The 26,915-nt window shown below is 42.5% G+C and overlaps 1 protein-coding gene across 7 annotated transcripts in view; it reads right to left on the bottom strand.

Annotated features, from left to right (window-relative positions):
* Window positions 1–26,915, bottom strand: part of RAPGEF2 (Rap guanine nucleotide exchange factor 2) — a 292,184-nt gene that overhangs the window by 193,436 nt on the left and 71,833 nt on the right. For all 7 annotated transcript variants that reach the window (XM_083172580.1, XM_083172571.1, XM_083172617.1 and 4 more), the window contains exon 2: window positions 10,438–10,508. In XM_083172580.1, the coding sequence (XP_083028706.1) occupies window positions 10,438–10,508 (71 nt within the window). The remainder of the gene's footprint in view (window positions 1–10,437; window positions 10,509–26,915) is intronic.

Here is a 26,915-nt window from a genome sequence, read left to right as displayed (position 1 = left end):
TGGGGATACTGACTAAAGGGGCCTACACACAGGGAGATGTTGCTGCACAGCGCTGTGTGCCGAGTGATTGGTCAGGGCCAGTGGTCTCCGGTGAGAACACTGGCCCTGACCAGCGATTTACTAGATTTAGCCAGCATGCTGGATATTAATCACACGGGGCCACACTGAGTGATGTTGATGTAGATCTAGTGAGATCGCTTATACCCCTTTTACACCGCCTCTAAACTCCAGGTCTTCGGCGGGTCAGATCAAGGTCAGAGGCGGTATAAATGCGACACGCCGTGTCCCTTTACACGGGACTTCTACCCAGGTCCTGACCTGGGTAGAACACTGCCAGGACCTGGGTATAGGGCGGTGTAAATGGGTATGCCGGGTCATCCGTCCCGGCTCCCATTTACATCAATGGGGGACGTCCAACCTGCGGACCGCAGCGTCCGCAGGTTGGGGGGGGGGGGGGGGGGCGACACAGTGACACACAGCCTGCGCTGCTGTCTGCTGTACTCTGTAGACAGCAGCAGTGGCAGAGGTGAATGGATGCCTGTGTGCGGCACCTATTCACCTCCCAGACGGCGGCTGGGGGGTGCAAGGGGACTGGGGGCAGCCCAGCAGATTACCTAAGTGCTGGGCTTGCCCCTAGCGCAGCGGTCCGGGTCCCGGCGGCGGCGATCGGCGCTTGGAGATGATGTCATCTCCAAGCGCTGGCGGGAGGGGGGGCGCCGGTGTAAAAACTGCAAAACGCCGGGTCGCACCCGGCTTGATCCTGGGTCTAAAAAGCCGGGTGCGACCCGGCGTTTTGGTGTAAAAAGGGTATTAGAAAATGTCCTGATATCGCCCCATGTGTACGCCCCATTAGGCTTATTTTGAAAGCTTGAAATAAGTAATGGAAAAGGGAGTGTAACAAGGACCACGTTTTTTTATAGAAGTACCTTGTTTATATACAGTATACCAGGATCACTGATAAAGGAATACATTCTGAAATATTACATCAAACTAGACTAAGGTATGCTGATTCAGAAGTCCTGTGAGGGCTACCATTGTAACATAGGTCTTCAGTAGGCACTTGAGTAAGTATCTATGCAAGTATGTACATTAATGTAGATCTATACTTCTCTATATATCTTTATGGTAAAGGTCGGGCCAGACTATAATTTATCTCCTCCTTTCTAGGCCTTTAATTCATACGTTTAACACACAACAAAAACTGAGCTGCCCATATTATGTAGCTCTAACTTCAGTCGGTCTTCTCCAAGCCAGCGTAGGGTGCATATGTCCATGTGGCTCTTGTAATTACATTTCTGTGTTATTAAACATTTAGAAATGGAATAGAAGTCATTCTGATTAAAAGTTTACATCTGGATAAAATAACCCTCTCGCACACACGTTTTAGAGGATTTACATCATGACAGGCTTTGTTAAAAAGAGAAATGAGCAGGAAAACAAAAAGCGCTCATAGGCATTTCCAGCGAACAGAGAGGTGTTTTAAGCATGTCTTAGAAAAGAATCCAATGTGTCAAAATGATTCAAATGGCTTTAAAAAAAAGAAAAAAAAGTTGGAAGGTGGAAAAGAGAAAAAAGATAGAGAGAAAAAGAGAAAAGGGGGAGAAGCGGAGTAGAGAGATGGGTAGCGACGGGGAATGAGAGTGAAAGACATAGGAAAGAGGAGTAAATGCATAGATGAGAGAGATATGAGGGATAGAGAGAGAGAGAGCATACGTGTGCATGTGTGTGTGAGTGTACGTGTTTGTGTGTCTGTAAGGAGGTTGCACTCACCAGTCTGATAATTTAATAGAGTCCTTTATTCAGAAAGCATTATATGGCAACGTCAGCTCAAACTAATTGACATTCCAGTCCTCCCATGGACAAGACTGGTGAGTGATCCCTCCTTCCAATATTTATGCAATATCTCTCTCATATATATATATATATATATATATATATATATATATATATCACCACAATAGTGCTAATTAGCGCCCAGTAGTCACACTAGTCTTTCCTTATCTCTATACCATCCATAGACACATTTTTTAAATGAAAAACATTTATTGTAAAATCACTTTAAAACGATTTGTTTGTACAGTTTTCTCAACAGAAGATTTTCTTTATACAATGGATGTATGCAAAAAGCCCGACGTATTCGATTGGTGTGGCCTCACTAGTAGGGGGCCAAGTGCTATAGCGACCGTTAGATATTCAGGATTAGCGCAAATCTAGGAATTTTGTGTGTTATATATATATATATATATATATATATATATTTATTAATTTATTTATCTTGTGCATCACCTAGAATTTTAAACCTGATCACTGCTATCATCAAAATTAAAGTTGATGGGCCAGGCTGTGTTTGAAAAATGACAGTTAGGAGCTGACAAAAAGGGTAACCAAAAAATAATTATGTATAGTATGGTGAGTGCTGAGCGATTTAAGAAAAAATGTGGTAACATAGTGTTCATTCTAGCACCCGCTATCTTTGAAAACCCATGCAGTTCCTGTTCCCTGCCTGGGGTGTCGCTGTCTACTGTGGTGTTTCTAGCACAGGTCTGGTTTGCATATCAGTGCTGATATACAGACCACACTGTGCTAGAAGCACTACAGCAGACAGTGACACCCCAGGCAGGGAACAGGAACTGCATGGGTTTTCAAAGATAGCGGGTGCTAGAATGGAACACTACAACATATCCACTTGCAGCCCACATACAGGAGTGGCAAATGCAGGTGTGCACACCAAGCCTGGGAAAAGCAAGTGAAGTGGATTGCTGTATGTATGTGTGTGTATGTGTGGATGTGTGTGCACATGCACACACAAAAAATAAGAAAATAGTTAAAATAACAGCGTTTGACAACTCCTGCAATAGACAATTGTGTTTCTTGTTTTGCCCATTTTTGAAGTTTAGTGTCCGTTCAATTCTGTAGCTTGTAACACAAGGTAACACAATTTACTTGCTTTATTGAATAGAATAATGGGTTTCTTCTGTGCTACCACAATTATATTGGTTTCTCTAATAACCAATTAACATTTAAAAATGATTAATTACAGATGAGCTAAAAGAGTGTGCCATTAAGGCACTAGTAATGGCTATGAAAAATGGGGCTTTGCAGTCATAGGTGAATGAGAAATTATATATCAGCCATAACAAGCAGTAACAGTTATTTGTGACATTATCTGTGTCTGGTTCTAAAATCAAATTTATGGCAAATTGACTCAGATTCCTAACTCGCACGTGCGCATGCTTGTGCGTATAGATAGGCAGACAGATAGATGACACAAATGGGGACAAATGCAAAGCGCAACAAATCAACTTTTATTAATTTAAAATGATCATTTGCAATAAATGTGCAATAAATGCAGCAACAAATCTACTATTTACTTAAATGTTACGGTGTCTACACACGGGACGATTTCATGGCATTTTGACTAAGTTTGACTAGATAGTTTAGAAAATGCCCTTATATTGCTCCATGTGCAGGGGCCATAGCGATAATGATGCGTGGCCTCACGCATCACTATCGCCCGGCAATTAAGATACCACGGTCAGAGCCAGTGTTCTCACCAAAGAACACTGGCCCTGACCGATCACTCAGCATGCATCGCTATGTGCTGAGGGATCTAGCATTTCTCAGATCACTCAGCAAAATCTCTACGTGTGTAGGCCCCATTAGATTACAGCATGTTGGTAAAATAATAAGCAGAAAAAGATGAGCATGTTAAGAGATAAAGACTCTGCCAGGTAACCAAGTATAATGCAGCCTGAAAAATTAGTCATGCAACCCACACGTTGCCTTTAATTACACTCTCTGATTCTATATAATTTTCTGTCACAACCAACCCAAATCTGCTCTGGTCTTTTCAGTTTAAGTGCTGTGAGTAAAAAATAAATATTTCAACATATAAATAAGGTTCCATCTAAATTCAAAAACATGTAAGTCACACACTATATTTTTCTTTCAAACACAGGTCATTTTTTTTCCTCATAAATTATCCACAGAACTACAGCTCAGTGCCATCTGCATACAGAATAAGCAATGAGAGGAATGAGTGCAGCCCCTCTATTGAATGATGGTGGATTATTACACTGACTGAGAAATGATACTGGAGCACTGGGCCTCTATCATGTAAATGAAAAACATAGATTGTCTGAGGATAGTGAATGCGGTATAACAACCCAAGTGCCATAATACTAGACATTGTGGGCCTGATTCAGAGTTATGCTGGGTATTTAATGATGTGTGTATGCAGTGAAATAGGGGGTTATTCAGAGGGGATCAATGTTGTGCAAAATCGCAAATGTATTATCGTACAACTATGCATGGGTACGGATCCCGGTACACATGCTCAGGGCTAAACTGAGACAAGAATCAGCAATGAATCTAACTGCAATCCCTTCCCAACTTGACTGACAGGAAGCCGGCTTTTGAAGGTGGAAACATACCATTTTCTGGTAGTGTCAGGAAAAAAAACAGGCGCGCTCAGGCGTTTAAAGGGAGGATGTGTAACGTAAACTCCAGCATCGCTCAGCATGTCTCTGTCGCAGAGTTGTGGAAGGGTCAGAGTTAAGGTGGCCATCAAGTGTGAGCAGTGTATGGCCATCCGATCTCCTTGAGGCACCCGGGAAGGCGACACAGATCACCGCTGCCGGGAGGGGGTCAGAGTCAGCAGTCAGACGTGCAGGCAGGCAGGCCTAGCCTCCGGCTCTGATCCGATGCTCACGGGACTGCACATCAGATCAGATGTGATGTCAAACGCATGATATTTGGCCTGATTTTACATGATTTCTTGGCCCGATCCTTCGGAATCGGGTGAAATCTACCCAAATTGCATAAGTGTATACTCTGGACAATATTTATATTTTTGTCCAATCCGTCGGAATCAGAAAAATCGTAATGCATATCCTCTCATGTGTATGCTCCTTTAGAAGCAAATCAAAAAAAGGAGAAGAAAAGGCACCCATTAAGTAGTTTACGTATTGTCCTATTCAGCGTAGTCAGCGTAGTGTCCTTTCAGCACGGCGGCGGCAGTTACTTGTATATTATCACGGCACCCTTAGTGCCAGCGTAGTTGTACTGTCCAGTTAGGTAGTCAGTGTAGTGTCCCTCTAGTGCAGTGGTAGTCAACCCTAGCCCTCGAGAGCTACCAACAGTTCACATTTTCCAGACAACCTAGCTGCTGCACAGCTGCACTCATTAATCACTGACACATTTTAAAAGATACACAGATGGAGCTAATTAGCTCACTTGTGATTCTGTGAGGAGACCTGCAAAACATGCACTGTTGGTAGCTCTCGAGGACTAGGGTTGGCTACCCCAGCTCTAGTGGGTCAGCGTAGTCAGTCAGGTGAAGCGACTGCGGCTGTATTTCTGTAGCTTCGAAGCGGAGCTTTACGCACTCAGTGTAGTCAGTCAGTGGTGAAGGTGAAGCGACTGTGACTGCGCTAGCGGAGCTTTACGCACTCAGCATAGTCAGTCAGAACGCTTACGCAGTCAGTCAGAGCCAAGGTGAAGGTGAAGCGACAGTGACTGCGGCTGTATTTCTGAAGCGCTTTGTTAAAATTAATTTGGAATGGCTGCTGAACCACTGACAATATATAACCTGCCGCAGACGGAGGAGTTGGCGGTGGCATTTTTTCAAGAGCACCACTTGCTGCCACAGACGCAAACCTGTTTCAATGGCCACCCAATGCGTTTGAGCATAAAGGAGTGTATGTGGTGCTGCCACATTAAAACATTCAGAAAGAAGGTCAGTCTCTGTGCGGCACATGGATGTCCGCCACCCAGACGCATATTGAACAGGGTACCACCACACAACAACTTGAGGAGGCGGGGTACCATCATGCACACGTCAACCACTGCTACAATTTCGTGGACCCAGACACTGGGGTTCATACCCAAAATACTGAAAGGCTCTGGGGATCATGCAAGTGGAGGAACAAGAGACAGAGGGGCACTGCGCGCCAATACCTGCAGGATTTTATATGGCGCAAAACCCTCAGTGAAGAGAACGCTTTCCTGCACATTTTACACGCACAAACTCTTGGACTTGTTATATGCTATTATTGAACATTGTTCACTGGTTTTCTACTTTCTTCTTTATTGTTCACTAAAATCCAGTTGCCAGTTAACACGTCGTCATTACTGTCTCGGATGATATGCCAGGTGTGAATGTTTTTCTTTAAACACCCCCACTATCCACGTCAGCCCAAAGCGTGGCGAGTGCAGCGAGCCCAGCGAGGGGATGCATTACGCGTCCTCCCGACCTATTCATACCCCCACTATCAACGTCGGCGTGGAGTTGATTTGATAAAGTGTGACACGGAGAGGGAAGACAGGTTTAAGAGAAAGACGGGGAGAGGGGTAACAGGTTTAAGAGAACTAGGAGAGACAGGTGAAAGAGAGAAATGGGAAGAGAGACAGACAAAGATTAAAAAGACAGAGACAAACACAGAAGGAGGGGGGGGGGGGGATTGAGCAGTAGACAAGAGAATACGACAAGCTGGGCCAAAGTTGGGAAGGTGAGGAAACATATCAGTCAGCACCTGGAGCTGGCAGTGTCCCTCCCAATAGGAGAAAGGAGCAGAAGGGACAGATCAGAAAAGGGAAGTGACAGAAACAAGTAAAAGAAGGAGGGACATAAATGAGAAAGAGGCAGAGATAAAATATACAAACATGGGAAGTGGCAGAGATAAAAAGAGGCTCGGTACTTATGTATTATCTGGGCTCCCATGTTAAATGCACCCCATTTTTTCATACCCCTACTATCCAACTACACATGGAGTTGATTTTATACAGTGTGGCGAGCGCAGCGAGCCACCGTGCCCGAAGCGTGGCAAGGGGACGCAGTCTCATAAGAAAAACGGGAGCCCAGATATTACATAAGTACCAGAGGCTCTAACAATGCATAAAAGCATCAAAGTGCCAAGAATGTGGCCAAGAGGTTCAGTTTTTGGTCATACTTAACACCAGTTGAAAAAATTTCAGCAACTGCATGATGTCATCATATAAACATTAACTGGAATGTTCCAGCACTAAGATGAATGAAAGACACAAATAATTCATGACGCTTTAAGGTCAAAGAGGACATCCTGCCCGGTGTACATACATACATGCACGTACATACAACACATATACCAAAAAGGACATGTAATTAGGATTGGGCTAGAACTCATAAAATTATTTATCTTTGTGCCTTTCTTTGGGCTGAAAAAACATCAGCAGCACTTGGGGACCAGCTACATTAATTACACAGTGACAAACAACAACATGCAGGTCATACACTATATTTTTCTATCAAACACAGGTCACTTTTTCCTCTTTAACCTCATCCACAGAACTACAGCTCAGAGCCATCTGCATACAGAAAGGAGAATGAGAGGAATGAGTGCAGCACCTCTATCGAATGATGATGGATTATTTCACTGACTGAGAAATGATATTGGAGCACTGGGCCTCTATCATGTAAATGAAAAACAGATTGTCTAAGGATAGTGAATGCGGTACAACAACCTAAGTGCTAATTGACTAACAATATTTTTTTACAATATTGGTGGGAATTTATTAAAACATTTGGAAAATTCATGTACCTGGCAGTTTAAATTTTGTATAAATTAAAAAGAATTGTTACAAAAATTGTTTTTAAACATAGATAGATAGATAGATAGATAGATACATTTACACACACACACACACACACACACACCTACTTGCCCCTTTTGCTTCAGCCTCAATAGGTATATTGCCCCAAAATAATAGGTCCTATTAACTGGCAGGAAGCTAAGAAAATAATTATGTAAAAAAAAATGGGTACTTGTGTACTATCACTGCTCACATGATGGGCATCGTACAGGGAAAAATGGCATTGCATCGCATCGCATGGCTGGCGTTGATAGTGGGGGTGGTACAGTGTGAAAATCACATTTGGGGTGCATTTTACATGATTTCAACTCATGTCCATAATTTTTGTGAAAAACGACATCGCATCGCATCAGATCGTATGCGATTTTATCAAAAATGCATAAAAACATGGGAAAATCGCATCGCATGCCACTACATATGGCATGCGATGGCAAGCAATGGGAGCCGTGAAAGTACACAAGTACCAAAAATTGTACCCCTTTCACCCCCTTTGGGATGAAATTAGGAGAAATCCCTTTTTAGTGGGTGCCAACATCACAAAAGTTACAAGGAATTTGCGATGAGTCAGCCAGTGGTTTTTGGCATATATATATAATATATATATATATATATATATATATATATATATATATATATATATATATATATGACACACTTACCCCCTCAGAGAAAGGATGGATCCGGCACACGGTAGTATAGGTGAAGAAAAAGAGGTTTATTAAGAGTGCAACATTGCACTAAGTGACAGCTGCTGACCTGACAGCCGTTTCAACTGCTGGGTGCAGTTTTCATCAGATATATATATATATATATACACACACACACCCCATAGACAAATCGCGTTGGGCGTGGTTTACGGAGAGGACGGAGTGATGTCCCAGTGTGGGAAATCTGAGTAGCGGTGGAATACTGAAGTGCTGCAATCGGGCGCTGGACGTTTGTTTGACCGTGATATCCGAGATACCGTATGCTGTGAATATCCCTTTTATGCTGGCAAGCTGTTTATCCGAAACCTATATGTATGTGAGCTTATATATTCAGTAAAGAACTGTATTAGTGTTCCCACTAGGCTGTTTTAGCGGGGCGCTGCGCCCTGCCCGATTTTTAAAGGGCAAAATGCGCCCTGCCCCTCTAGCAGCGCCCCGCTAAATCAGCCTGCAGTCTGTCCCGCCGGAGTGCCCGGGCCGTCGCATCGCTGAAGGGGGCTTGCCCGGCCATGGCTATGTCCCGGCAGCTCAGTGACATAGTCATGGACGGGCAAGCCCCCTTCAGCGATGCGGCGGCCCGGGCACGCCCCCATGTGCGATGCGGCGGCCCGGGCACGCCTCCTTTGGTGATGCGGCGGCCCGGGCACGCCTCCTTTGGTTATGCGGCGGCCCGGGCACGCCTCCTTTGGTGATGCGGCGGCCCTGGCACGCCCCCTGTAGTGATGTGGCGGCCCGGGCATGCCTCCTGTAGTGACGTGGTGGCCCGGGCACGCCCCCTGTAGTGACGCGGTGGTACGGGCACGCCCCCTGTAGTGACGCGGCGGCCCGGGCACGCCCCGTGTAGTGACGCGGCGGCCCGGGCATGCCCCCTCTAGTGACGTCGGCGTGCCCGGTCCGCCCCTCCAGCGCCCTGCCTCATTTGGTTCCTAGAAGGAACACTATGTATTAGTTTTAGCTCATTGTGCGCTTTTCTCATTTCTCCTGAATATATATATATATATATATATATATAGTCCAAGATCCACACTCAGTGTGGAAGCAGAGCACTCTCCAAAATCACAAATCAGCCTTGTGATTTAGATAAAAAGGTATTTTAATCCAATAGGTGCAATAAGGCAATATACGTAAGAGTATGTGTGCTCCTGGAGCACACATACTCTTAGGTAGGAGGCTTGCCTGGCTTGTTATATATACATCATGTGGTAACCAGCCCACTGCTGTTTTTAAAACGGTACGAGTACGGATTGACTGTACCGTGGATATTTTATATCTATTAAATCATATCTGGTTTTACACTATGGAGCGCTCCTCCTGTGTTTCTTTTTGTACATATATATATATATATATATATATATATATATATATATATATATATATATATATATTTATATATTTCATATAAAATATGCGGCACTCCACGGGTCTTTGTAAAACGATTAATGGTTTTTATTTTTCAAGCATACAGCATACAATGCAGGTACAGCATAGCACAGCAGCCGACGTTTCAATGTCTGCCTGGCATTTTCCTCAAGGCCTGCTTGCTGTCTGGGTGCTGTATAAATCTAGCAATATACAATGCAGTGCATTGCATATTGCTAGATTTATGCAGCACCGTCGGCCGCTGTGCTATGCTGTACCTGCATTGTATGCTGTATGACCCGTGGAGTGCCGCATAATTTCTACGAACTGTGCATCTTTCATGAAGGCACCCAGGGCAATACTTCAGAGAGACGAAGAGTGCCGATTCTACAACCACAATATATATAAATATATATATCTATATTGATTGATCGATAGATAGATAGATAGATAGATAGATAGATAGATAGATAGATAGATATGTAATAGCAGCATGCAGACAGAACTCACAAGTACTTTAACACGAATATAAGTGACTGAAACGGTGGTCTTAGTCGATGTTTCGGGGGATTAGGCCCCTTTATCAAGACATCTGTAGATCTAGATGTATACAGATATGACCTATAACCAACCATGCTCCCGACCATAAAAATGACTTAACCCCACTAGACACCACATACAAAGCAGCACTAGCTAGCACAGCCTTATCCCACCTACAAGTCAGCTCATCACAGGGCCTTACCTCAGCTGATGCTCCCGCAGATTGGACAGTGCTTCCATCCCATGGAGGTATGAATATACTATCTCCAGGTCCTACAAAACAAGAAAAATAACAGTCTTAGGATAAAGGCACAAAAATAGTTATGTCATGAAACTTATCATTATTTTATAATAATTTTTATTATCATCCTCATCATCACCACCACCACCACCCCCAAGTGGTTTTTATATCTGGCTAGTGTTTTCAATTAACAGTTAGTTATTTTATTATTTAGTTTAAAGTACCATCCAATCAGTTTCGTCTTTACATTTTAAAGGTTGTGTATGAAAAACGGCGGTTAGGAGCTGATTGGTTGGTACTTTATAGCTTTAATAATTTTAGAATACCCCCTATGTATTTTAAGAAAAAAACATTATTCCCAAAACATGTGTATGTGACATAGTCTATACTGATTCTGCAGCAGCCAGCATTTCCAACACTTAGTTCTATGTCTTCCCTGCCTATATCAATTGATAATAACCGCCCCACACTTAACATAACTGACGTAGACAATACGGGTGCTGCCAACACATTTTTGATCGAGCAATTGACAAGTGTATGTAGCATCAACGAGGGTTTAATCATGCAGCTCTTAATTCTTTGATGAAATACCCTGCAGAACGAGTATCAAGCTTGATAGTATGCAGGCTGGCATTCCAGATGGATAGCCCTATTGTTAACCACTAATCATTAGGCATTTGGCCCAGAGGAAGAGTGGGGTGAGGGGCCTTCAACATGGAAGAAAGCAAATCCAAAAATACATAGCTGAATTACAGGTCCGTTTGATAGATTTTTGGTGCAAAGTGAAACAAGTGCTTTCCTCCAGGGGACTAGATAAATGGAATAAAATGATCACTACACTCCAGGAACACCAAGGAGGACAGGGGAAGCTCTACGTCATTACTAAGAATGGGTTAGAAGGGCAGCAATTCCTCGGTGACAGGTAATGCTAACGCTTGGAATACAGAGAATGCTTACTTTGGAACCAGGATTACATGCCAGTGTGACAACTGAATCCATCAGCTCTGAATGTACTAGTGGATTATATACAGCTCCCGAGGTGCTACCGATTACAGCTATAATAGGATTGTACTCCCACACATGTGCTAGGGAGCTGCATAGATCCCAGGCTAGGAAACAGAAACCGAACACATGACGGCACATAGGATCCGAGACACAGCAACACTCTGCGGCTTCTGGAATAGACATCATGTATTAAAGAGAAATCATTCAGAACTATGATCTATTACAACAACCAGTATAAAGTATATGGTCATCATTGTCATGGTTCTGAGACTGCGGGAGAGTATCAGCTGGATCTATCCAGGTCTATACATATTATTTTTCACGTATAGGATTGGGTTTATTCCTGGAATCCTCTGCTGAGATCTAACTGGACAGAAATGATACTATAAATATCAAAAATATATAATTCTATGATAACAAGCCATCCCATTTACTGCCCCTAGCCAGTCATTCTTACAACGCAAGAGTAGCTGCAATAGAAAATATGATATATCTAACCATAATCCATGAGAGATCGTATGAAGAAAGGTATTACAACATTGAAAAATACTGTACGTTGGAACATCCGCCTAACAGTGCAATCCCCACCCTTCCTGACAGCTCAGGCAATCACCTGCATACCAAATCTTCCAGCATCTCTTGTCCTCATTTACTCTGAGAAACCACTAGCAAAATCCTATAGGAAAGGCTGATCAAAAGCACTCACATTCACAAAGTATAACCGTTCTAGCACGGCTGGTTATACAACAGATGACAGTGTCTTCCGGAATTTATTTTCAGATCTCTTCAGTACAATCTAAATCTAATTAACAGACAGGGCTATCAGAATATTATTTGTACAAAGCCAATGTATGTACAAAAAGGGAGAGAGAGAGATGAATCGCAGGACCTTAATGTCCTGGATGACTTCCCTATAGTAGCACATTATAATCAGGTTGCTAGGGGCAACCCTGGCAGTATGATGCAGCCTGGGATCCAGCAGCGCACTTCATCTATGTTCCAGCCACTGAGCCATGCAGCCTGCACACACGGAGATGACATTTCTGCAAACAGAGGCGGTGGAAGACTCGGGGAACCGTACAATATAAAGGTCTACTGAGCTTGTAATTCCATCCCTCTTATATATAAAGACATATCCATGCCTATAGGTAACTAGCTCTGCTGATAGATGCTGCTTGTCTGCTTGGACAAAGAGCAAAGATATTTAGTTAAATATGCTGACATTTGTAGAAACCTAAATGTTCTTTTCACACCATACTCTAATATACCAACAATAATCACTTAAATAACAAAGGTATTCAAAGAAGTGCACTCAAGTAAAAATGAAGATTAGAGAATAAAACCTAAAAACATGTCTCCAAAACGTAAAGATCAGATCATTAATTTAACAAAAATATGGTTTACAATCAGAAGTATATGCATTCTCATTTACTAGAGAGCAGTAAAAAGCTACTGTAGAACATAAATATAACCATCAAAAAAAATGTTGTTTTAAATACTACTTTACTTTTAAGTGGTTCTATATTGAAGGCAGAGTTGACTCCCACAATACTTTGCACTGAGCATTAACTTTCATAGGTTGATGGGGTTCGTACAGTCACTTATACCCCTTTCACACTGAGCCTGGGGATGCAGATACTGGGGATGCAGATATACTTACCCCTTTTACACTACTGGATGGTGCCAAGTCATTGTCATTAACACAGGACATTTGGAGGGTGACATCATCTCTAATCAGTCCTGTGCCTGCCAATCTTTTAGGAGCTGGCAGATCATGTATGAACTGGATCTGCTTTTCAAACTGCCATCAACCTGGTTGAGACCAAGGATGACTCTTTCACACCCAGCCTGGACGTGGGTCTCGGCTCACTGTGAATGGGGTATAAGTAGAGAATAAACTGTAACTGGAAGAATCCAATCGTTTTGTGGTGCTTGTAATCAACGTGCTACATTCAATTGTTCAGCTGCGAGTAGCCATTACCTACACTCCCAAATGTATCAAATTAAGACCCGTAAAGCAGCCAAACCCATGCAAATTATTGCAGCATGGGTGAACTTCTACTATTCACCTAAGGAGACTGCAAGCAGAATAATGAGAGCCCACAAAACTCTTGTCATGGGCACATACCACTGAATATCTCTCATCACTTTAGGCAGGAGCTGCGTACAGCCATATAATTGACATCAACTCTAGCCTGCTTTAGAAGAGCAATATCTCAGTTTCTCCTGGTAAAATCACACTTCTTTACCACATTGGGGGTGAGGATTCAATTAGCCTCTGTAATTTACTGCCAACTAATCTCCACAGCCCGAAGGCAGCCCAGAGGGCTAAAAACAGTCAATAAATATTGTGTGAATAGTTGAAGTGACCCTGTTAATGCATAGTCTGTAAACGTCTCATAGATTCTGTTAACGTGTTCATTTAACAGGTGTTGAAAATGATCTCCAGTGAAAAAGGGACTGGAATTGAATAACCCAAGGCATCAAAGTAAGAAGCTACAGTACCACCCTTTTTCACCATCATTAACTTAAGCATGATATTTGAACTCAGCCTAGTTCCACTCCATATTAGCACCATAATGTGAATTTGACTCTTACACAAGACTTCTATTTAAAAAATAACATAAAAATATTTTTTTTTAAGGAGCAAAGTATTCATTCATTTAATAATTATTTTTATGTAGAAGTAGTATTGCTTGCACACTAGTGCATCTGTAGTGGATACTGCTTAAATTGCTTCAGGTAAAATAAACAGCAAACAAACAGCAAGTGCTACACTAGCCTTGGGACACATTAAAAAAACATAAAAGCAGAAAAAACTTCATAAAAACAAGTTTACTTCCTAACACGCTAGTGTTTAGCGCCTCTCTACTGACACACAGGCCGCAGTGTACTCTATCTGGTAACTCACACATTCTCTTTTTAGCAGACTGATAAAGCGTAGCAGTAATTCTAACAAATATATCTAGAAACCAGCAGATTTTATTCACTGGTAATAAATAACTGCTAAAATACTGATATACCTCAAATCTACAGCTTCTTTCCACAGATGAATTTGCGTTTTACATTCTGAGACCGCACTTCCTGCACATGTGATAATTATAGCAATAAATACGAGCAGCATCAATTAGCATAAGTACAATTCCAAAAACTAAGCAGTATCAGCCAACTACTGTAAGAATAAGAAGTGAAAATGACATTTCTGACCTAACTCTGTAAAAAATAAGGAAGTGGTGAATTCCCATTTTGCACATGTGGCTTAAAAATAGACTAAATATCAAATTCTGTATCACATAGTTTTGTAGGGTCTACTCATCTGCTACTTCTACATTTTCAATGACAGTAGAGTAGCGATACTCTACTTGATACAACTAGAGCTTGTATGTATTTAAACGCATAAACCATACAATTATGATGTTTACATAACTTTGCAGAGAATACCCCATACATTGTGAATAGTCGTCACGAGTAGTCATCATAGGATGGGATAAACAGAAGGGTTTCAAAGTTAAGCTGGGTACACAGCGGGCAAAAAAAAAATCGTTAACGACATGAATAATAACGCGTGCATAACGTCATTTATACGGTCACTCTAGTTAACAATGTGCCCGACCGTGCATCAGTAACAAACACTTCCCCATTCATATATACATGCAGCTCAAACTGACAATATCGCCAGTGACTGTATGTACAGAGCAGCTGACAAGATTGACAGATATCGTGAACAATATAGGTCAGTGTGTATCCACTATATGGTTCTCCCGTGGGAATCGCTGCAGTGTGTACCCAGCATTAGAAAACAGAAAGGCAAAACAATGTGCAAAATGCATTAATGGAGATTGCAAAGTGGAGATACTAGCATGTATCTCTAATTAGAGAATTCCCAATACGTTCCATTATCAGCATTTGCATTGCACAGGAACAATCAGTGCATAAGTAACCATACGCATACCAGTTTGCAGTTTGATTGACAGGAAGCCCGCATTTAGGGGCAGAAACGTGGTATTTTCTGGGTGTGTTTGTGAAAACGCAGGCATGGCCAGGCATTATTAGGGTGGGTCTCTGACATCAGCGATGACCACGTCCAGCCTGGTTCTTTAGTGGAAGCCCTAGACTAGCACAGATGGGGAAAAAACAGTTTGACGGTTTGTAAATGAATCAGCAAAATGCTATTTGCGATGAATTCGGAATTTAGCAAGGGCCAGTAATTCTTTCTGTATGGGCGGCTGATTTTTCTCTAACTAGCGATCCACACTGAATTAGGCCCATATTCCCATAACTACAATTGATAATATGCCTCTGTTTCTGATATTTAGAGATTACGCTGTAAAATACTGTGTGGCCACAAGATGGCAGACTGTGTCTTTTTAAACAAAACATTTGCAGTTAATACATTACCGTGTATGATGTAACGGTTTTTAGCTAGAAATATTTCCAAAATGACTGGCTTAGCAAAGTTGTCGGATTTAGGAAACACAAATCATTTCCAGAAAATACTTGTAGTTCATTCAAGTCACGACATTAGTCATTATGATTCCAAGTGTATATTACCATCCGCGTCTCAATCATTATGTATACAGTAAACAGTGATATGCAGAAAATTCAATAGAGCACCTGTCATTTATGGGAATTCTAGGAAACACTCTTATCCTTGACGACAAATGAATGTGAGAGATCAGACTGCTAACTTTTTAAACTTTGATATTTATATAGAAGCACTGTATAATACTTACTGCACTCTTCACGCTGAAACCAGTACAAGTGGATGATATAGTCTATAATTCGTTGGGCAGTGTGTCAATAAATACACCCTAGTAGGTTTCTTTTTAACTAGGTCAATTTGTGCTCAATGATATTTTAGGTTCTTCTCACAACACTGGTCTTCCAATGCCCTCACTGTAATGGGGCCTACACACGTAGCGATGAGCATGCTGAACAATGCTAGATAGCGCTGCACACAGTGCTGCATAGCGATATGCCACTGAGTGATCTGTCAGGGCCAGTGTTCTCTGTGAGACCCCAGAGATTAACTAGATTTATCCAGCGTGCTAGACTTTAATCGCCGTGGTGATAGCGATAGGGCTGTGCATTGCTATCACTATGTCCCTACACACGGAGTGATTATAGGGGTATTTTTTAAGCGATCTAATCAGATTAGAAAATACCCCTTAATGTGTAGACTCCATAAGTGTAACACCAAAAGGGAAGGCTAACACGGTCACTATTCTCCTTGCACATATGTACTAAAGGTGCCCATACACGCACCGATCCCAGCGTTCGTTCTGGGCTCAAATAGCATCGCATCGCATGCCTTGTGCATGCAATGCAATGCATTGCGATGAAAAGCAAGTACAAAAAGTATGTGCAGCACATACTTATTGTACTGTGCGATGAGATGCCGTGGGAGCGCGCACCTCAAAGCACAGATCGCACCGCCGGGATCAGTGCGTGTATGGGCACCTTTACACACATTATATTACGCCATTTCACATGTGATTTAAATAAAAAAAACACACCAACCCAATGCAGCTTACTAACATGAATGGACACCATTGTACATATCAGGTAGGTAACTAGCTCCTCATCACCTAGTACATTTAGTAGTATTTCCCCATCATGATAAGATGAACATAGAAGCTGCCTGACTGGCACAGCACATTATTAAGGTGTAACAATATATGTGATAATTATAGTAATCAAATACAATGTTTATATGTGTTCTTACAGTAAATTCACACTGAGAATTAATGTCAAGTATACATTACAGCTCTAGTAAGCCACCATGAAATGGTAATCTGACCTGTCCAGGCTGTCTGTGGTAAGGCATTATGTTCAGACAAACCTGGTTTCACCAAGGAATCGAAAAGCAGCTTCGGGACTAAGCATAAAACTGACCGCACGCTGACAGCTGGTATTGATCAACAATATTGTAGTTATTTCCATTTAGTAGAAACTCATAGAATAAGGTCACCTAAACTAAATGACAAGTGAAAGAGAAAAGACTGAATTGTCCGAGTTCCCCCAATTCTCTGATCAGGCATCTACCAATACACCTGTAGTGCTCAGACGGGATGCGGTCAATTTGCCGGCGGTCGGGATCCCGGCGTTCAGAATCCCGACCGCCGAAATCCCGAAACTTTCTCCCTCCGTGGGTGTCCACGACACCCATAGAGGGAGAATAAAATAGCGTGCCGAGCATAGCGAGGCACCGGGCCCGCTGCGTGACGAGCGCAGCGAGCCCGCAAGGGGGGGCGATCCACGTCCCCCCCATGTCGGGATTCCAGTGTCGGGATTCCGACCACCGGGATCCCGACCGCCGGGATTACGTATCGGATCCGCTCAGACTGGTGGTGTCCTCTCCTACTACTGTGTGTGCTGCTGCAATGTCAATCTCCTAGTGTTGTTGGTATGCATTGTGCATTTTTCATTAGGCTGACATAAAAAGGTGAACATGCACAAGGTCAACAGTGACAAAAGGTCGACAAAAGCAAATAGTTGTCAACACAAGATTTTCACATTATTTGGGTGTCAACACCTCAGCATATAGTGCAAAAATAGCATCATGACAGAAAAAATTGACCACAAAAAAATGAAAATATTAAAATGTGGCGCTTCAAAAAGGAAAAAAATAATAGAAATTGTTCAAATAATAAAAAAATAGACTTGTAAACACCAAAAAACAAAGAAAATATTTTTTTATAAGTACTTAAGTTGAGTTTGCCTAAAATAGACTCCTAGAGCAAAATGGAGAGGCATACCAGCAGCGTTGTCCATTTTAGCATTAAATACAGAAATGGTGAGGTACACTAAATTTCCCATAAGAATACAATGGTGAATGGCGAGAGCATTTTTAGAGAACCGGGAGCACTAAATAGGGCAAGGACCATTTTTGGCGAGAGGACTGGCCCTTCTCACTCAAAAGAAAAAGCGATCATCGCCAGAAGAAAACAGAGAACTGGGAGCATGGAATGCTGCCCACGGTGTGCAGGGAACCAGAGACATACAAATATCGGAAGCAAACCATAGACAGCTTACCAAACACCACCTTATACACATCAGAGCAAATGACATAAAGTACAGTAATACAAAAATGTGCTTTGCCTACACTGAGGGCCCAACACAGAGACAAACTACTGCGAATAAGGTAACATGGACTTATTACACCTTCATTGTAATATAAAAGCTAATGTCACCACACAAACTGCGAATTAGCATCAACTAGGCGGACTAAATCATATAAAGTCTCCCACAGGCTGAGACGTTTTAAAATCTATTCTCAAGCCTCAATCATAGGTCACAAATGGGCCTGAAAGAGACTATAGCAAATCACTACACTGTGAGCTCATTAGAGGTAGTAATACTTTGAACATATGCAGAGGCATGGTAAAGAGCACCTAATGATTACATTCAATGTACCCTCTTATTCATCAAGCCTTGCTACTAAAATGAGAGTGGGCAGCTTGCCAGCAGACACACAGGGCAGCCAGAAATTACTGATTCAGAGAAGTCTCTCAAAGAGGAACAAAATAACAATGTCACAGGAACATGGGAACAGATTGTACATATCCTACCTATCCTTATATACACCCAATCCCCAGACAATGATAGAAAAACATTACAGGATAGAGCCTTACTTTGTACTGCCAGAAATGTCAGCATAATGTTAGAAGACAACGGTATAATCAGTGTACAGCACTTACGTAATGTCACCAGCCTGTCAATGATTCAAACCTCTCTTTAACATTGAAAACGATTATGCGAAGTAATGAGTAACAGTAACGGGATTGCTGGCCTACCTGTTGGTGTGTGTCATTAAGCACACTTTGTGTGTGCAGTTTAGCGAAGCATTGACATGTTTCCTAGAAAACAACCATTAAAGCAAAATACACATTGGCTTGTGTGCAATTCTTTATTCCTTGCAAAGCATATAGCAGTGGTTGCAAAACGTTTGTGAATCACGGCATCCTAAAGAATCAGAATTTTCTTCACGGCACCCCTAGGCCAAAAGATTCTTCATTTAATATTTTTCCTTAGGTTTAATTATGTGTTGAGGCACAGGATTCACTTTGGTTTGTCCACCTTTGTTATATATAATGACCATCAGACACACTGAAATGAAATAATATCCATTGATAAACGTAACATAAGCTAATGCAATGTGGCAAATATGTACCTTTATTTTGAAATATGATACAGAACATAGCAGCACAAAGCAGTGTGGTTTATTCTATATAGTGCGCATGAACAAATAAAAATGTTAGTTTGGAGTTACAAATCTCTTCAACTGACTAAAGTACATAATAAAAAAACACTCTAGATTCAAATTATTCAACAAAATAAAAACCCCAGCAATAACCTATATACACTCACATGACGGTAATAACAACAAAACCACTAAGTTCAAGAATCCTCTACTACTCCTTTGTAGACTGATCTTTGTGTATCAATATGCATCAACCTGAGCCCAGCTTATGTCTAAAAGTGTGTACGACCTTGCTCGCTAGCAGGGTTTTTCCCAGGACTTGCCACCTGGGTAGAAGATCCAGTTTAGATCTGAAAGGTGCAACGGAGTAGCAGAAGATCTGGATCACTGGAAGACCTGGTTCCGGTGTTAAGGATGACGATGCAAGAGTCTCCCGGATCATCACCCATGTGGGAAAGGGGTAACCCTGGCTACAACCTGTGCTGTGTGTCACGAATCCAAGCTGGGATTTTATGTCTGGAAGTGGTATTAGATTATATTTAACCCTTTCAGGTCCAACGTCTAGTCAGACTCAACAGCCCTAGCGCTAGCAGCAGATCCAATGGTGAGACACTTTGAAATAAGAATATGAACATCATTCAACATTGACCATTTTTTTTAATTAATTTTTTTTTTAAATTACAATTAATTTAAACCAGACTGTTTGAATTACAAAAAAAAACAAAAAAGATTGGACTACAAAGGGTTAACATCCAGTCCCTTTTGATGTACTGAACATATCAATACTAAAATCTTCTTTACAAAATTGCTGTCACCACTGATTTGATAGAACGATCCATATTTCCAAATGTATTTATATTGTGGAATAAACTATCGGTATATTAAAGCGGACACATGCATACCTCCCAACAGTCCCGATTTTATCGGGACAGTCCCGATTGTCAGGGGCTGTCCCGATGTCCCACCCGCGGGCGGCAGTGTCCCGCGGTGTGGGGGGGCTGTTGGGAGTCCCCCCTGTCAGCTGCTAAGCAGCGGGGAATAAACGCTGTGCGCATGCGCACAGCGTCTATTCCCGCAGCCAGGGGACTGGGGGCATGGCTAGAGGCTCATAGAGCCTCTGGGTCATGCCCCCATAGCGGCAAAATGGGGGCGTGGCCTCGCGGAAGAGCCGCGAGTATAGGCCACGCCCCCGGAATTAGGCCACGCCCCCTGAAAATTTCAGCTTCGTCCCGGTTAGAGAACTTAGAAAGTTGGGAGGTATGCACATGAGTGGCAGCTTTAATATAGTTTATTACTCATTTTAAATTCAGTGCAAACAACAACAAAAAACTAGCACCTGAGAAAACCTTAGCAATCATCATGCAAACAACTAATAAGATTATTTCCCTTTCGTGTGGATATTCCAGAAATCGTACAGCAGGCCGATAAGCCGGCAGGGCACCACATACTTCGTCAGTCACTGGCGTGCTATTTTCTATCCTGTCTCTGATGTGTCATTAAGGTAACTATTGTGCTTTGTCTTATACCCATTAAGCAGGGGATTCATATCACTGTACAATCAGAAACCATGTTCTTCCATTCATGTATAAGATTAATCTATTACAGCACATCTCTTCAGGTTATGGATTGGCCTATAGTGTTCATTCTAGCACCCGCTATCTTTAAAAACCCATGCAGTTCCTCTTCCCTGCCTGGGGTGTCACTGTCTGATGTGGTGTTTCTAGCACAGGTCTGGTTTTCATATCAGTGCTGATATACAGATCACACAGTGCTAGAAGCACTACAGCAGACAGTGACACCCAGGCAGGGAACAGGAACTGCATGGGTTTTCAAAGATAGCGGGTGCTAGAATGAACACTGGTCTACCTTATTATTTCACCAACTATCAGACAAGGGGGTACGGGGTGACGCTGCTGGATGAATGCTGTAATGAATGTGATTTTATAGACATCACTAAATAGCACTCTTGGCACCAGCAGGCAGCTGTTATTTATCAGCTGTACCGTGTCACATACTTTTACTGCTAGTTCAAAAAATGCATTTATCAAAGAATATTTGTATTCTAGTTATATGTCAATGAAGCGCATACCATGTGCAGCCATTAAGGCTTTAAATGGGAATAGTGTCCCTTAGGTTTGATCAGTCTGAGTGGGCTTGATGTGTGCCATGCTTTGGGAAATCTGTAAGCAGACTTTACCTCTGTGATATAATGTAAGGATAACTACATATGTTGTAGACTGGTTCTCCTGCCATAATGAAGGATGTACTGTAAATCAGAGTCCAGGGAATTACCAAACAACTGCTGATCCAGGAAACACTGTGGGATATAGCAGACACACTGCTATAAGAAGTTCACTGCCTCATAATCCCTTGTGCATAATGTAAGAAGATTAGAAAATTGGATGCTGTCACCTTCTGGCTGAGATTCACAGCAATGCCTCTGATAGCAGTTTTAGACAAAGGTGCTAATATTGACATACTACACTGATTGCTGCTGCTTTGTATCACACAACATCCACCTTTGATATGTAGGTGCTCTCTACCTACATACTGCCATATAGCATAGTCCCCTACAGGAACATAGGGTCCAAATCATCCCTGCTCGCTGCTCTGCAGATGACTGCGAGTAGTTAGCCACCGCCCAGACAGAGTGAAAACCCGCCCTGTGTAAATCGGAGAGAGAACTCTTAAAATATTGTAAGTCAGCTTCCTGACGTACAACAATGCGCAATTCACTAACCATCACTTCCCCAGTCTGCGCAAATGTCTGACTCTTCTACAACTCTGTGACAGACAGGCTGGCGCTGACTTCAAACACCCTCCCTTAGAATCTCTAGGCACGCATGAGGTTTTTCTGACACTCCCAGAAAAAGGCAAGTGTCCAACTCCAAATGCCAACTTCCTGTCCGTCATATTTGAGGGGATAGCGATTAGACATATTTGCTATTTCTGACGCTATTTTGTCTCACGCATGCATCTGTACGCATGTGCAGTCATTCGGAACTCAAACGTATTACAAATTGGCACAACAGCGATCAACAGTGCCCAATACTACAAATAGTCCAGTAGATACTGGTGCTGAATATAAATTAAACATCCAAGTAGCTTACTACATGTATGGAAGGGACATAATGAAAATGCTCTATCCAGACAAGCACCAACAGCATTTAGATGATGGCTTTACATGGTTATGTAAAAGAAACAATGTATTTATATACAGGCAAGAGTCCAATAGTACAGGTAAATCTATACTAATAGACAAGACGATTCAAAGTACATTTGTGTTCAGATAAAAGAGTATCTGTAGCATGTGTATAGCAGTGGGGTAATAAGTCATTAAGATTTATAACTAATCCACAGTATAGTCATATTTCTAATATTACTGCTTTATAGCCCAATAAAGTGATTAGTACTACAGTGACAAATATTCAATTTAAGAGACAGCTGTAACTTGAACAATAGTCTACTAGGGGCGGGATGTACTAAAGGGAAAATTTTCCTATGTACCAATACCCGCCCGCCCCGTCTTCGCCTGGCAGGGTATTGCCACCCAGAGGGTGCCTATGGGCTTCTATCGCCACCCGCGCACCCCCCCTCCCGTCCTCTTTTGATCTCCTCCTCCCCCAGCAGGTGTCACAGCCGGAAGGACATCCGGCTGCAGGGGGGAGGACATGCAGGGGGACACTGGCAGCCGCCGGGATGTGACGGAGACCCCCGCAGACCACATCACAGGTATTGCAGGGGTCTCCGTCACCGCAACACGATGCTAGCCACATATGTTAGTACATATGCGGCAGCTGTCAGGCAAAGGGCGGCGATGTATATTAATACATCCCGTCCTAGGTGAGATACTAAGTATACATCCCTTAAAATAAGCTGTAAGTCACAGTATGATTGTAATAATCCAGAAAATGAATCTCTGCTAATTCGTGCAGTTGATATTCTCTTCTCTAGACAAGGAAGTATCAATTGGACAATAATAATAATAACAATAATAATCTTCAGTGAATAAAGCAAAAGACAGCTAGATATTGAGGCCTGCCAGTCCAGTCAGCAGAAGCCATACACTGGGAATTATACATTGCTTGTGAACTAAAACACTGTGGCTCAGGAGAATGGTCTTTAGTCTCTGGAAGAGTCTGGTAAGTAGCCGCATTGCTGCTCTGATGACATGGTGCAGAATGCAGCTTCAAATACCACATCTTAATGACAGCCCTGTATCTATATGGCGTATGACGCAAATGGTCTAACCAAGGACTAAAAAAAACATTGCAAGGCAACTTAAGGGCCCCATACATCAGCAATTAATTGTGACAATTTTCAGATATGGAGATGATTGTAAAAATTAATTTTAGATGTGTGGGCTCCCCCTTTTGGCAATCCCAATCAAAATCGCCAATCGATTGCTTAATCAGGTTTTTAAACATGCTTAATAATCTGGTATTATCTGCAGATCTTTTTTATATGTGTGGGCATTCCCAATTCGTCTTCTTCATCTATTTACATTATGAACAGCTGAAATGACAATCGATTGGGGCAATTTCCAGATATGAAGATGCAATCTTTAGATGGAAAAATCTGCCGATCACTGAAATAAATCTGTAATGTGTGGGCAAAGTCAGATAGATTGTAAAATCCATTTATCTGGCCAAAAAATCCCTGGATCTGGAAATCCATAAATTGTGATTGCTGATGTATGGGGCCCATTACTAAATGCTTACATGAGATATGAAACCTCTCTTCTGTTATGCCAGTTGGAGAACTGTTTTGTCCTTAGTGTCTATTGAAAGTCTGTAAACTGCATTAGCTACTACAAGAAGGCTGATCCAATATTACATGCATACGCAGTCTAGTCTTTTGCCTTAGGAGTGTCTACATCTTATGTTGGGCCTGTATTCATTACAAGTGAGACACCCACATGCAGTAGTGCAGTTCTGTATCGGTATGGCTTTATACAGCAATGGAGGCACCATCCTTATGGCACTGCAGTTTCCACAAGTATGGACACCTGTGGAAGCAGACACTCACCTGATACTTCCCACTAACACCCACTGAATTGCAGGGTTCGCGTTAGGTGCAGAGTTTTGATTTGTGAGGAATATTTTCATTTGGATGTGCCTAACCGCGGATGTGGTGTAAAACTACAGCTACGGCAGCTTTACATGTGCTATTTTGTATTACACACACACATGCGCGCTGTCTCTCTCTCTATTGAATCGGTATCAGCTGCCACCAGATCGAACCGTGGGTACACACCTTAAGCCTCTTAAAGACCATGTTAAAGAAACAGAATAACGATAAAGAAATTGTGTGAAGCAGTAATACTGTACATGGGAATACTATTTCCCAAAGAAGTTAACTATTTTCTTAACCAAGGAGTTGGTTAAGAGAACCCCTGTGACTTCCTCCTCCTCCGAGATCTCTCTCTATAGCCACAGTATTGCACGGTCATGGAACATTTCAGCTCTGCAGCTGGGGCTAATGAGAAGAATATTTAATGCTCTACAGGGAAAGAATGGATCGTACCTTTTCCTGAGCACTTCCACCTCATTCATTTTCTTTTTCCTGGAACATGGCCCAGTGAAGAAATATCACAGCCAACCTTCAGAAACAGCCGTGAGCTTAGTAGTCTGATACCACTATACAAAGAGCAGAATTACTCCTTACTACTGTATTGCGGTTGAAGAAACAATATCAGCAGTCACTATGCAAATCGATACTAAAGGTAAAGTCATAATGATAAACTCAAAACTATTATACAATACAAAGTACTCATAAAAAGTATGTGTTATATATAAATACAATGGACATTTCTCCAATTATCATAGTGGTAACTCAGATCACCACAACATTCTCAGACTTCCTAATAACATTTTGTGCTGCACCTCATTGTGATGTGTACACAAACATCCCCAGCTATGCTGTGTCCACTAATAATGGCCCTTCACAAATATGCTATGGTCATACAAAGAACATGAGGAAAGGAACACGGTCATTCCCATAAAAAAAAAAAAAAAGAGACCAGGAATAATTTACTCACATTAAATAATAAGATTGAAAACCAGATTTCCCCCAAAATGTCATTAGATGAAAAACTATAAAAGTGAGTGATATCACAGCCAGGCGAGTTTCATCTGCACCAATGAGAATTTGTGGTACTTTCACAGTAATACCCCGTATACACAAGAACACTGTAAACTGTAAGAAGAACGGAAACTATATTTTTCACTGCGAAAAGTACACACATTTTGTTAATGTACAAGTCTCCAACACTCATTTTCTGTAGTGATCCAATTAGAATGAGAATGTAGCCAGTATGGGAACCAAGAAGCAAATACAGGCGTGGTACAAAATATCCATATTGAGCACGTCGATATTGGGAGACTTCAATTGAACACAAGTTTGTTAAGCTCCAGGGAATGAGTGCTGGGAGCTATTTAACTGCTGTAAACCCACAACTATTGCATTTCCTCCTTACATCCTCCTCAGGTGCAAGGAGAAGTCTACTTAACAAGTGCCCTTGTGCTAGTCACGGTGTTACGGTGTGCTCTAACAGCATCACACCCAGCACTTAAGATACAGTTCACTGAGGCCTAGCTGAGGTAATGTGCATCTTCTGACTTACAGTAAGGACCCACTACCAGGGCCGGCGCCATAACTAGGCAAATCTAGGCATTTGCCTAGGGCGCCGGCCACTGGAGGGCGGCATTTCGCCACCCCACCCCCCCGTGCCGCGGGGGTACCTGTCCTGTGGCTGTGTATATAAAGCTCGCTGCGGCGGCAGCGGGGGGTCCCTGCAGTCAAGAAATAACGAGCGATATCCGCCTGGCTACGCGGAAGCGCTTCTGTTGTGGAAACACTGAGATTCAGCCAATCAGCGTGCGCCGTGCGGCCAGTGTTTTCACAACAGAAGCGCTTCCGCGTAGCCAGGCGGATAGCGCTCGTTATTTCTTGACTGCAGGGACCCCCCGCTGCCGCCGCAAGCTTTATATACACAGCCGCAGGACAGGTACACCCCCCCCCAGGCACCGGGGCGCCCCCACCCCGACTCGCCTGGGGCGCTCCGGTGCCTTGCACCGGCCCTGCCCACTACTAGATATCAACAAAATCGTATTCAATTAAATTCTGCAACTGCAGTATAATTAAACAAAAAGGTACTCTTTACCTAGAAGGGCGCCAGCGATTGGAATCGCGGACGTCGGGGGTAAAATCGCGGTCATCGCGGGCATCG

The sequence above is a fragment of the Crinia signifera genome, chromosome 1 (genome assembly GCF_055691185.1).
Source record: "Crinia signifera chromosome 1, ASM5569118v1, whole genome shotgun sequence".
NCBI lineage: Eukaryota > Metazoa > Chordata > Amphibia > Anura > Myobatrachidae > Crinia > Crinia signifera.
The sequence above is the reverse complement of the archived record's forward strand: the minus strand, read 5'-3'. Positions and strand labels throughout refer to the sequence as shown.